The 13,953-nt window shown below is 42.1% G+C and overlaps 1 protein-coding gene across 1 annotated transcript in view; it reads right to left on the bottom strand.

Annotated features, from left to right (window-relative positions):
- The window catches only part of LOC139421613 (vesicular glutamate transporter 1-like), a 60,056-nt gene that overhangs the window by 28,902 nt on the left and 17,201 nt on the right, over positions 1-13,953 (bottom strand). Inside the window, exons 2-3 of the mRNA XM_071172672.1 lie at positions 3,703-3,955; positions 761-879 (exon numbers count right to left, since the gene is read on the bottom strand). Of these exons, the coding sequence (XP_071028773.1) occupies positions 761-879; positions 3,703-3,955 (372 nt within the window). The remainder of the gene's footprint in view (positions 1-760; positions 880-3,702; positions 3,956-13,953) is intronic.

Below are 13,953 nucleotides of genomic sequence, written 5' to 3'. Positions count from 1 at the left end.
ATGGGACCCATTGGCTCTCTGCATTAAGGAGATAGATGGAGAATAATGTCCTGTCCAGGGGATGTACTTGTTCATCAAGCTGCTACAGAAACAGGAGATAACAGACTCCTGTTATGATGAGGCTACTACTTATGGATAAGTCATATTGGACCCCTTCATGTTATCATAACAGTACTGTTATTAGATGTTGTTTGGGGACAAAGGAGAAAGTGGGAAATATAATGTATACTTTAGTCAAATATAATGTATACTTTTGTCAAAATAATGTATACTTTAGTCAAATATAATGTAAACTTTAGTCAAATATAATGTATACTCTAGTAAAATATAATGTATACTTTAGTCAAATATAACGTATACCTTAGTCAAAATAGTGTATACTTTAGTCAAATATAATGTATACTCTAGTAAAATTGAATGTATATTTTAGTAAATATAATGTATACTTCAGTAAAATATAATGTATACTCTAGTAAAATAGAATGTATACTTTAGTCAAATATAATGTTTACTCTAGTAAAATATAATGTATATTTTTGTAAATATAATGTATACTTTAGTCAAATGAATCCTAGTAGTAAAAAAGTTGACCTCCGACACGTTTGAGGAAAGGTATTGACATACAATAAGGAAATCAGTCAATCAATAGAGGAATAATAAACCCAAAGCATGCTAAAACGTACATACTTGTTAGCTTAGTATTTTTGACATATGAGACCTCCAGGAATCTGTGTGACGATGTATCCTAAAATGCACTTACTTGTTAGCTTTATATTTTTGACATATAAAACCTCCGGGAATCTGTGTGACGATGTATCCCCAGAAGAAGGACCCGTGGATCATCCCCACGGTCTCTGGATCCCAGCTGAACTGTGCTGCCTGGGGGGAGAGAAAGAGGAGGAGTGACCATGGTTGTGCTCATAAGACACCAAACGGAAGAAAACCATCTGGGAGCAAGGGACTACCTGGATTTGTACAATAAGAAACGCTCATTTAGATTTTCAGTGGCAGAACATTTTTGAAGCATTTTTTCGTTGCGTGTCCTAATGAACACAACCCATGACTACGGATGTGTAGCGGAGTGGGTTCGTTAAATAATGCTTGAGTGATGAGAAACCTTGCCTGAGACCTGAAGACTTGTGTTAGCTTCCCAAGCACCTTGATAAAGGCTACACTTCAAAAGGTGCTGATTGTGATTATAAATAAGTATTTTCAAGTCAAAGTACATTGTCCATTGACGGTATTCTTCTTCCTCTGCACAAAAATAAAGCTTGGACACACTCCAACCTCAGCGAGGTCGGAAACAACCGGAAGTATGCGGTTTTCATTGATACAGTATCTTCAACCTAGCTTGCTTTTCCCCTGAAACATGGATGTGTGGACCCCGCTCAGGTATTTATTTTTACACCTGCTACGTTAGGTTACACACACTATGAGCCTCCAAGCCCAAAGGTACAACCTTTGTTGTGGCCTGTAGCCAGCCCTCCCCCTGACCTGACCCCCTGACCCCAAACCCCCTGACCCCAACCCTCCTCTTCCCACATCACTAGCTAGCAAGGTTATTTGCTACCATTCAGACAGCGAAGAAAGAAGGGGAAAACCCGCTTCAAGAAAATGGTTCTTTGAGAAGAAAGAGTGCCACATAGAACCATCGGTCACTTCAAAGAGCCTCCCCTTTTCAGACATTTACATTTGATTCGTTAGCGCAGACAGTCATAGTAAATGTTTTCCTCATTAAACAGACAGTCATTGTAAATATTTTCCTCATTAAACAGACAGTCATTGTAAATATTTTCCTCATTAAACAGACAGTCATTGTAAATATTTTCCTCATTAAACAGACAGTCATAGTAAATGTTTTCCTCATTAAAGCAGACAGTCATAGTAAATGTTTTCCTCATTAAACAGACACTCATAGTAAATGTTTTCCTCATTAAAGCAGACAGTCATAGTAAATGTTTTCCTCATTAAACAGACAGTCATAGTAAATGTTTTCCTCGTTAAAGCAGACACTCATAGTAAATGTTTTCCTCGTTAAACAGACAGTCATAGTAAGTAAATGTTTTCCTCATTAAACAGACAGTCATAGTAAGTAAATGTTTTCCTCATCAAACAGACAGTCATAGTAAATGTTTTCCTCATTAAACAGACAGTCATAGTAAATGTTTTCCTCATTAAACAGACAGTCATAGTAAATGTTTTCCTCATTAAACAGACAGTCATAGTAAATGTTTTCCTCATTAAAGCAGACAGTCATAGTAAATGTTTTCCTCATTAAACAGACACTCATAGTAAATGTTTTCCTCATTAAAGCAGACAGTCATAGTAAATGTTTTCCTCATTAAACAGACAGTCATAGTAAATGTTTTCCTCGTTAAAGCAGACACTCATAGTAAATGTTTTCCTCGTTAAACAGACAGTCATAGTAAGTAAATGTTTTCCTCATTAAACAGACAGTCATAGTAAGTAAATGTTTTCCTCATCAAACAGACAGTCATAGTAAATGTTTTCCTCATTAAACAGACAGTCATAGTAAATGTTTTCCTCATTAAACAGACAGTCATAGTAAATGTTTTCCTCATTAAACAGACAGTCATAGACATAAATGTTTTCCTCATTAAACAGACAGTCATAGACATAAATGTTTTCCTCATTAAACAGACAGTCATAGACATAAATGTTTTCCTCATTAAACAGACAGTCATAGACATAAATGTTTTCCTCATTAAACAGACAGTCATAGTAAATGTTTTCCTCATTAAACAGACAGTCATAGACATAAATGTTTTCCTCATTAAACAGACAGTCATAGACATAAATGTTTTCCTCATTAAACAGACAGTCATAGTAAATGTTTTCCTCATTAAACAGACAGTCATAGACATAAATGTTTTCCTCATTAAACAGACAGTCATAGACATAAATGTTTTCCTCATTAAACAGACAGTCATAGTAAATGTTTTCCTCATTAAAACAGACAGTCATAGTAAATGTTTTCCTCATTAAACAGATAGTCATAGATATAAATGTTTTCCTCATTAAACAGACAGTCATAGTAAATGTTTTCCTCATTAAAGCAGACAGTCATAGTAAATGTTTTCCTCATCAAACAGACAGTCATAGTAAATGTTTTCCTCATTAAACAGACAGTCATAGTAAGTAAATGTTTTCCTCATTAAACAGACAGTCATAGTAAGTAAATGTTTTCCTCATTAAACAGACAGTCATAGTAAGTAAATGTTTTCCTCATTAAGCAGACAGTCATAGTAAATGTTTTCCTCATTAAACAGACAGTCATTGTAAATGTTTTCCTCATTAAAGCAGACACTCATAGTAAATGTTTTCCTCATTAAAGCAGCCATCAGCAAAGTCAGAACTACAGTCTTAGACAAAAAGGTTCCACAAGGGTTCTTCGGCTGTCCTATAAAGGAAAGTCCTTTTTGGTTCCACGTGAGACTGTTTCGGTTCCAGGTAGAACCTTTTTCCAAAAGAGGTCTACCTGGAACCAAAAATAATCATTTTCCAAATGGGTTTTTACTTGGAACCAAGTGTTCTACCTGGAACCGAAAAGGATTCTTTAAAGGGTTCTCCTATGGGGACAGCCGAAGAACCTTTTTAGGTTCTAGATAGCACCTTTTTAGTTCTAGAAGTGTAGGAAGAAAATAGAAGTGTGAGTGTAAGTGCCAGAACAGTGTGCCTCACCACCAGGACCTCCTTGTTACCCTTCCAGACGGTGTGGTCGTTGACCATGCTGACGATGGCCACGCCCAGGTTGCAGCGGATGCCGAAGGAGATGCAGAAGCCCAGGCCTGAGAGGATGGCGATGATGTAACGACGGGGAAGGCCGAAGCAGGTGCAGTCCACCACGGGCATCTCCTTCTCCTCCACAAGCTCTGGGCGGCCCTCGGCCGAAAGCTCGATGGTCTCCCCATTGGGCTGACGCTTTTCTAGGATTCTGGTGAAGAGCAGAGGGAGAGAGAGGGACAAAGTTAGTAGCAATAGTAATAATTACACATGGTATGTAGCGCTCTTCAAGCACCCAAAGTGGCTTTACAATTCTATAAAAGAAAAAGAAGAAAGTGAAATGTAGTGGGAATTGAACCCTGTGGTGCTCAGTTGGAAGAAGGAGCATTGTGTTAACAACGGCAAGGGTTCAATTCCCAAATCATTTATTATTATTATTTCTTATTTAACTTTATTTAACCAGGCAAGTCAGTTAAGAACAAATTATTATTTACAATGACGGCCTAGGAACAGTGGGTTAACTGCCTGTTCAGGGGCAGAATGACAGATTTTGACCCCATCGGCTCAGGGATTCGATCTAGCAACCTTACGGTTACTGGCCCAACGCTCTGACCACTAGAGGTAAAACCACCTGTTGCCCTGAATCACATAGTATACTTCACACGTGTGTACTGTGTGTATGTACTCGCTGTGTGTACTCAGCTGTACTGTATGTCTCCTTGGGTGAAGGCGTCTGTTAGTGTCATGTAGTGTCAGTAAGCAGGGAGAATGTGGACCTAACCAATGCAACAGCCAAGTCAAATTTCCATTGATGTGTCGAAAGGACACCTTTTTGTAAACCAACGTGTTTGTAATGTCGACAAGGTCAAGGTCATCTACATGTTTACCAGGGTTGGGCTTAATTCCCTTTTCAGTTCAGTCATATCATGAATTTCAGTTTGAAGCTAGAGATGACAACACAACCATTTTTTGAAGGGCCTGGGAGGTCGTAAGCCCCACCCCCCCAGCCGTGGTATAACATGAACATCACTGATACTGTGGATAGCATGACTGCCTCACAGCCAGAAGGTTGTAGGTCCGAGTCCCGGGTGGGCTACCCCCCCCCCTCCCTGAATTCAGTACTGTGTATTGGCAATCCATACAGACTGCGTTAACATGACCCTAGCCATGTGTACACATGGTTAAGATATCAAGCAAACATTTCACATAGATTGTCTTTCCACAGTTTTATAGGGGTTTCATGATCAAAAAGCCTGTCTCTCCCAAGTTTACACAAAACACACACATACACACACACACACACACACACACACACACACACACACGCATATGTTAAGTATGTTAAGGTCATCTCTGAATCAGCAACTCCCCCTGTGTAGGAGCATCTGTTGTTTGCCTGGTCCCTAGGTGGGTGGGTACCAGCTATGGCACATTCCCCCAGTGTTCAGTCCTTCACAGTAGCCTATACCTGCTGCTGCTCTGGCACTGACCACTCTGTCACACACACACACACACACACACTTTAGACACTAAAGCGCAGTTCAGTTCAGAGTCCAAAGCAGCTGAGTCGTGATAGTCCGGAGTCCCATTGTGACATCAAATCAAATCAAATCACATTTTATTTGTCACATGCGCAGGGAAATGCTTACTTAACCAACAATGCAGAATTTTGGATCTTGCTCTGCGATCACCATCTGCAGGGAACACACAGCCCAAACATGCACCTCCCACAAATTCTCAACCAAAGCATCTCCGTGTACAAAGCTCCTACACATTTCCTTGTGGTGACGGCTGCAGAAATGTCTTCAGCCACACTGAGAATTCATAAAGTATGAAAACCAACGGTCTAGTTTTCTAGAACTCTGCTGTGCGGACCATCACTGATAAGCTCTTAGCCCTTCTGACACTGTCCACTCTGTCATACACACACTGGCACCAGCACCCACCCACACAGAGCTGTGGTATCTAATCAAATGTGGAGCCGTGTATCCACGGTAAAGACGTAGCCATACAGAACCTTGGACCTCGATAACAAAACCACCATGATCATTATTGAACGCGCGCACACACACACACACACACACACACACACACACACACACACACACACACACACACACACACACACAATCACAGTATATATGCAATGGCTAATTTCACTTATAGCTAGCATGGCAAAGAAAGAGAGAGAGAGACCGAGAGGGGTAGAGAGAGAGACAGAGAGGGACAGAGACATAATTAGAGAGAGAGAATGAGAGAGGGGTAGAGAGAGAGACCGAGAAGGGTAGAGAGAAAGTCAGAGAGGGACAGAGACATAATTAGAGAGAGAGAATGAGAGAGGGGTAGAGAGAGAGACCGAGAGGGGTAGATCGAAAGACAGAGAGGGGCAGAGACAGAATTAGAGAGACAGAATGACAGAGGGGTAGAGAGATACAGAATGAGAGAGGGGTAGAGAGATACAGAATGAGAGAGGGGTAGAGAGATACAGAATGAGAGAGGGGTAGAGAGATACAGAATGAGAGAGGGGCAGAGAGATACAGAATGAGAGAGGGGTAGAGAGAGACAGAGAGGGACAGAGACAGAATTAGAGATGTTTTGTGTGTGTGTATAGGTGTGTGTGTGTTTATATAGGTGTATGTATAGGTGTGTTTGTGTTTGTGTGCGTGTGTGTGTGTATATATATAGGTGTGTGTAGGTGTGTGTGTGTATCAGTGTTTTAGTGTGTGCCTGCATGTGCATGTGTGTGTGTGTTTGTACAGGGTCACACAGGAGCTCACAGGTTGTCTGGTTTCCATGGAGGTTCCAGTTACTCAGTGAGGTCGACAAAAGCAGCCGGAATCAATGCTAGGAGTCATTGTGTTCCAAAGAGTTGATTCATTGTGAATCAGTCCGGACTAAATCAAATAGAATGTCTAAATAGAAAGACTCATCCTTTATTCAAATCAAGTGATTTAGAGATTCCTGGAGATGATTCTTGCCTCACTCTATTCTCCTCTTCCATTATTTTTCTCCCACAAGTATGAACACACACACACTGAACACACACTGGACAAACACACAGACACACACTGAACACACACACAGACACACAATAAGCATTTCACTGTAAGGTAGACCTGTTGTATTCAGCGCATGTTACAAATACAATTTGATTTGAATGAACACAAATACACAATACACACAAGCAAGTCCAACTCTTAGATTGATTAAATATTAATAGATTTTGGGGAGAGATGAATTATTGAGTTATACCCCTTCTAATATTCTCTCTTTCCATCATCATTCTCTCTCTCTCTCTCTCTCTCTCTCTCTCTCTTGTTGTCAGTCAGTCAGTCAGTCAGTCAGTCAGTCAGTCTGTCTGTCAGTCTGTCTGTCTGTCTGTCTGCACTGAAGAAAAGTATATAAACGCAACATGTAAAGTGTTGGTCCCCATGTTTCATGAGCTGAAATAAAAGATCCCAGAAATATTTTCCAGATGCACAAACAGCTTATTTCTTTCAAATTTTGTGCACGAATGTGTTTAAATCCCTGTTTGTGAGCATTTCTCCCTTTGCCAAGATAATCCATCCACCTGACAGGTGTGGCATATCAAGAAGCTAATTAAACAGCCTTATCATTACACAGGTGCATGCTGATTGCATGAATGTCCACCAGAGCTGTTGCCAGAGAATTTAATATTCATTCCTCCACCATAAGAAACCTCCAATGTAGTTTTAGAGAAATTGGCAGTACATGTATATGCATTTATTTCAATTGACTGATGTCCTCATATGAACTGTAACTCAGTAAAATGGTTGAAATTGTTGCATGTTGCGTTTATATTTTTGTTCAGTACATCTCTCTATATGTATGTTGGTCAATGCTCTTATGTTGCAGCTTGTACCTCCCCCTTTCAACAAAGCAGATTTGTTGTAATCCCTTCAAACGCTGAAAACACGCAATCAGTAAGACGCAAACCAAGAACAGCATAGAAGATAGAGAGAAAACTTGGTTCTAGATTGAAATGTACATAATATTTATTTAGCAAAGTAGTATACAGTGTATTGTTATAGTGACTAATGCAATGTATAGATAGAGGGATAAAAAACAGTTTATTTGGATGTAAATGGGATTAAATGTTATGCCCTCCCTCCCTGCCTCCCTCCCTCCCTCCCTCCCTCCCTCCCTCCCTCCCTCCCTCCCTCCCTCCCTCCCTCCCTCTCTCTCTCTCTATCCTATCCCCTGCTACTGTACCTCTTCCGGTGTATTCTCCCTCCCTCCTCACTCGCTCTCTCCCCTTTTCCATCTCTCATGCGCTGTTCAAGTGATCCCAATCTCTCCTCCCACTCCCTCTTAATCTGTCACAACATTCAGATTAGGATTACCCAAAAATATTTACTTCCGGAAACGAATTTGGAGGAATAAACGATGGCATCAAGCGCAACACATACTACGCTAGTGGGTCATCCTCTATTCCTCATTCTATCTCTCCATCCTCTATTCCTCATTCTACCTCTCCATCCTCTAGTCCTCATTCTACCTCTCCATCCTCTATTCCTCATTCTACCACTCCATCCTCTATTCCTCATTCTACCACTCCATCCTCTATTCCTCATTCTACCACTCCATCCTCTAGTCCTCATTCTACCTCTCCATCCTCTAGTCCTCATTCTACCTCTCCAACCTCTAGTCCTCATTCCACCTCTCCATCCTCTAGTCCACATTGTATCTCTCCATCCTCTAGTCCTCATTGTATCTCTCCATCCTCTAGTACTCATTCTACCTCTCCATCTTCTAGTCCTCATTCTACCTCTCCATCCTCTAGTCCTCATTCTACCTCTTCATCCTCTAGTCCTCATTCTACCTCTCCATTCTCTAGTCCTCATTCTACCTCTCCATCCTCTAGTCCTCATTCTACCTCTCCACCCTCTAGTCCTCATTCTACCTCTCCATCCTCTAGCCCTCATTCTATTTCTCCATCCTCATTCTATTTCTCCATCCTCTTGTCGTCATTCTACCTCTCCATCCTTTAGTCCTCATTCTATCTCTCCATCCTCTAGTCCTCATTCTATCTCTCCATCCTCTAGTTCTCATTCTACCTCTCCACCCTCTAGTCTTTATTCTACCTCTTCACCCTCTATTATTTATTCTACCTCCACATCCTCTAGTCCTCATTCTACCTCTCCATCCTCTAGTCCTCATTCTATCTTTCCATCCTCCAGTCCTCATTCTATAACTCCATCCTCTAGTCCTCATTCTACCTCTCCATCCTCTAGTCCTCATTCTACCCCTCCATCCTCTAGTCCTCATTCTACCCCTCCATCCTATAGTCCTCATTCTACCTCTCCAACCTCTAGTCCTCATTCTACCTCTCCATCCTCTAGTCCTCATTGTATCTCTCCATCCTCTAGTCCTCATTGTATCTCTCCATCCTCTAGTCCTCATTGTATATCTCCATCCTCTAGTCCTCATTCTACCTCTCCATCCTCTAGTCCTCATTCTACCTCTCCATCCTCTAGTCCTCATTCTACCTCCACATCCTCTAGTCCTCATTCTACCTCTCCATCCTCTAGTCCTCATTCTATCTCTCCATCCTCTAGTCCTCATTTTACCTTTCCATCCTTTAGTCCTCATTCTACCACTCCATCCTCTAGTCCTCATTCTCTCTCCATCCTCTAGTCCTCATTCTATCTTTCCATCCTCCAGTCCTCATTCTACCACTCCATCCTCTAGTCCTCATTCTACCTCTCCATCCTCTAGTCCTCATTCTACCTCTCCATCCTCTAGTCCTCATTCTACCTCTCCATCCTCTAGTCCTCATTCTATCTCTCCATCCTCTAGTCCTCATTCTACCTTTCCATCCTCTAGTCCTCATTCTACCACTCCATCCTCTAGTCCTCATTCTACCTCTCCATCCTCTAGTCTTCATTCTATCTTTCCATCCTCCAGTCCTCATTCTACTACTCCATCCTCTAGTCCTCATTCTACCTCTCCATCCTCTAGTCCTCATTCTACTTCTCCATCCTCTAGTCCTCATTCTACCTCTCCATCCTCTAGTCCTCATTCTACCTCTCCACCCTCTAGTCCTCATTCTATCTCTCCATCCTCTAGTCCTCATTCTACCTCTCCATCCTCTAGTCCTCATTCTACCTCTCCATCCTCTAGTCTTTACTTTTCTCTGACTGTCTTTATTCTTTTGTGGAACACCATTTCTCTCTCTCTCTAACTCTCTGTCTCTCTCTCGCTCACTCTTTAACTCTCTCTCACTCTCTCTTCCACTCTCTCCCTCTAACTCTAACACACTCAACCCATCTGCTCCAACATGTCTTTCCCTAACTCCACCCTTTCTTTTATATCTCTCTTTTTTGGATGGACATACAGTATTCTTTACTAACCATCTCTTGATTTTAGCAATAAGTCACACTTGGGGAATTGCACTGATTATTAAATTGAGTTAATGAGAAGGATGACTGGTACACAAAGCACTGATGTATGCTAGGATTGTTTAGCATACTTACCTACTTATGTGCACTACACAGTATTTCAAATATCAAAATAGAATAAACTAGTCAGACTTATTTCCTTCAATATGCATATTTGATTGAGATGACACAGTTTCTTTGTCTAAAGTAAGCAATTTGGATGTGGTGGCCAGCCCATAATATGTTGTTTATTTATAATATTAAGTCCCTTTGGATTTCCCTTTGCACATTTGGGATTTTAGCACCTCTACCAATCTGCTGAATAATGCTATCCATGGTATCCATCCACCCAATACAAATGGAGGAGATGAGATGGTGACTAAACACCAGAGTGCTACCAGCCCCATCACAGCTGAGCTGAGTGGTGTGGATGTTGCAGGAGGGCCTTCATTAACCATCATCCTTTGTATTGAGAACCAACGAAACAGATTGCAGCCTGGCACCAGCACATATGCTACCTGCTAACGAGACTAGCCCACAGGGTTAATTAACGTTAATTACACTTCTATTCACTCAAAGGGCTGCTCTTTCCCCCACGGTGTGTGGTCTCTGGTCCAGGGCTTCGGCAGTACTCTAGTGGGACGTCCTCTACAGTATTGTGCAGTCTCTTTAACCTAAGAGCACTATCAAGGTGGCTAAATTCACTTGTAATGTTAATTTAATATATTCTGGAAATTAACTTTTCAATTTATTACATTTAAAACGTAATTCAATAAGTATATGAACACATTCAATGAATGGATAGAATTTCCATCCATCTCCTGAATGGACTAAATCAAAATGGAACATCGTGATCACTGTATCAATGTGACTCAGAGTAACTGAAAGGAAGTTTGTGAAAAGGATTAGTTACGCTGTAACTAAAAGGTCTGTCCCTCTTCTGCTGCCATAACCTCTGTGACGATGTATCAATGTCTCTTTAACACTGTAAAACTCTCTGTTTCTGGTTGGTAGCTAGTCATGGACCAGGTATGAGACCACAAGATATGTAACCCTCTGGCATGTTACAAGCATTCAGCACCATCATCATCATCATCATCATCACCACCACCATCATCATCCTCATAATCTCCACCATCATCATCATCATCATCATCAACATCACCACCATCACCATCATCAACATCATCATCATCAACATCACCACCACCACCACCACCACCATCATCATCATCATCACCACCATCATCAACATCAACATCACCATCATCAACATCATCATCACCACCACCACCACCATCACCATCATCATCACCACCACCACCATCAAAATCATCAACATCCACATCACCATCATCACCATCACCACCACCACCACCACCATCACCATCATCATCACCACCACCACCATCACCATCATCAACATCACCATCATCAACATCATCATCACTACCATCATCATCATCATCAACATCACAATCATCATCATCATCACCAACACCACCACCATCATCACCATCACCATCATCACCATCATCATCACCATCACCATCATCATCACCATCAACACCACCATCAACATCATCATCACCATCAACATCACCATCATCACCATCATCAACACTCCACCATCATCATCACCATCGTCATCCCCATCACCATCATCATCATTAACATCATCACTCCACCATCATCATCACCACCACCACAATCTTCAACATCACCATCACCACCATCATCATCATCATCACCACCACCATCATCATCACCAACATCACCATCACCATCACAATCATCATATTCACCACCATCATCATCACCATCATCACCACCACCATCATAATCATCACCATCATCACCACCACCATCATCATCAACATCATCATCATCATCACCACCATCATCACCACCACCATCATCAACATCACCATCATCACTACCACCATCATCAGCATCATCATCACCATCATCCCCACCATCATCATTACCACCATCATCATTACCATCATCATCATCCCCACCATCATCATTACCATCATCATCATCACCATCATCATCATCCCCACCATCATCATCACCATCATCATCATCCCCACCATCATCATCACCATCATCATCATCCCCACCATCATCATCCCCACCATCATCATCCCCACCATCATCATTACCACCATCATCATTACCATCATCATCATTACCACCATCATCATTACCATCATCATCATCCCCACCATCATCATCCCCACCATCATCATCACCATCATCATCATCCCCACCATCATCATCCCCACCATCATCATCCCCACCATCATCATCCCCACCATCATCATCCCCACCATCATCATCCCCACCATCATCATCCCCACCATCATCATTACCACCATCATCATTACCATCATCATCATCCCCACCATCATCATCCCCACCATCATCATCCCCACCATCATCATCACCATCATCATCATCCCCACCATCATCATCCCCACCATCATCATTACCACCATCATCATTACCATCATCATCATCCCCACCATCATCATTACCATTATCATCTTTCTGTGTCCTCATTTGAAGCTCAACCACTTCATTTCCCGGTCAGCTGATACAGTTCATATAGTGTGTTCTGATTGGTCTCAGCTGGCAGCAGTTAAGAGGTAGGAAACACACACACACATAATGAAGAGGTAGGAAACGAGACATGAGGCATGAGTCAGATGACCCTAGGCACTGTATTAATGATGTCAGGAAGAAGGAATCCAGTGTAACACATGGGGATGTGTGAAATTCACTCCTTAGCCTGAAAGATCCCCACCTGCTACCGAATAGCTGGATAAGACATTTCAGGAGGGTGGTCAGGTGTGTTTGCGAAGCAGAGATTCTGGGTTAGAGCCTTGGAATGAGCCAAATCAGGAGGGCGGTCAGGTGTGTTTACGAGGCAGAGATTCTGGGTTAGAGCCTTGGTATGAGCCAAATCAGCAGGGCGGTCAGGTGTGTTTGCGAGGCAGAGATTCTGGGTTAGAGCCTTGGTATGAGCCAAATCAGCAGGGCGGTCAGGTGTGTTTGCGAGGCAGAGATTCTGGGTTAGAGCCTTGGTATGAGCCAAATCAGGAGGGCGGTCAGGTGTGTTTGCGAGGCAGAGATTCTGGGTTAGAGCCTTGGTATGAGCCAAATCAGCAGGGCGGTCAGGTGTGTTTGCGAGGCAGAGATTCTGGGTTAGAGCCTTGGTATGAGCCAAATCAGGAGGAAGCGGTACTAAGCAAACAGAGTGATGTCTGTTACACTGGAAAACAATTGATGTTTACCGGTACCTCTGCATTCCCAAAATGTTAGAAGGGACATTCTGAGAAGGTTTAAAATGTCAACGTCTCTAAAAGTTCTCTGAATTATTAACTGGGGTTCTCAGGGATGCTCCCCACGGGACAAAAAACATTCTAGAAATGTCAAAAACAAACAGAAATGAGATGTGGTCATGCTAACATTAGTTGTACACCAAATTGGGACTCCATTAGAAAGTGACCTAATGTTCGCTGTTTGCCGAGAAGAGGTTCCTGGGCCATTCAGAGACAGGTCAGACAGTACTAGGCCGACAGCCTGGAGCAAACCAGGTAGAAATACTGTACTCTGAATGTTGGGAGAACTTGTGGTTGGTGTAGCGATCCTGGCCTGCAACGTGGGTGCTTTAGGAACAGTTCCATTGGCTCCATCGTTCCATTGTGTCTGATAGGAAACACTTTTCTTTGATTTCTTCTGTCCGTTTTTTTAACGGTGCCCTTTTATAAACCCAATACAACACGTTGACAGTCGAGGA

Source organism: Oncorhynchus clarkii, chromosome 12 (genome assembly GCF_045791955.1).
Source record: "Oncorhynchus clarkii lewisi isolate Uvic-CL-2024 chromosome 12, UVic_Ocla_1.0, whole genome shotgun sequence".
In the NCBI taxonomy this organism is placed as follows: domain Eukaryota; kingdom Metazoa; phylum Chordata; class Actinopteri; order Salmoniformes; family Salmonidae; genus Oncorhynchus; species Oncorhynchus clarkii.
Note: the sequence above shows the minus strand (reverse complement) of the source record. Positions and strands in the feature narration are given on the sequence as shown.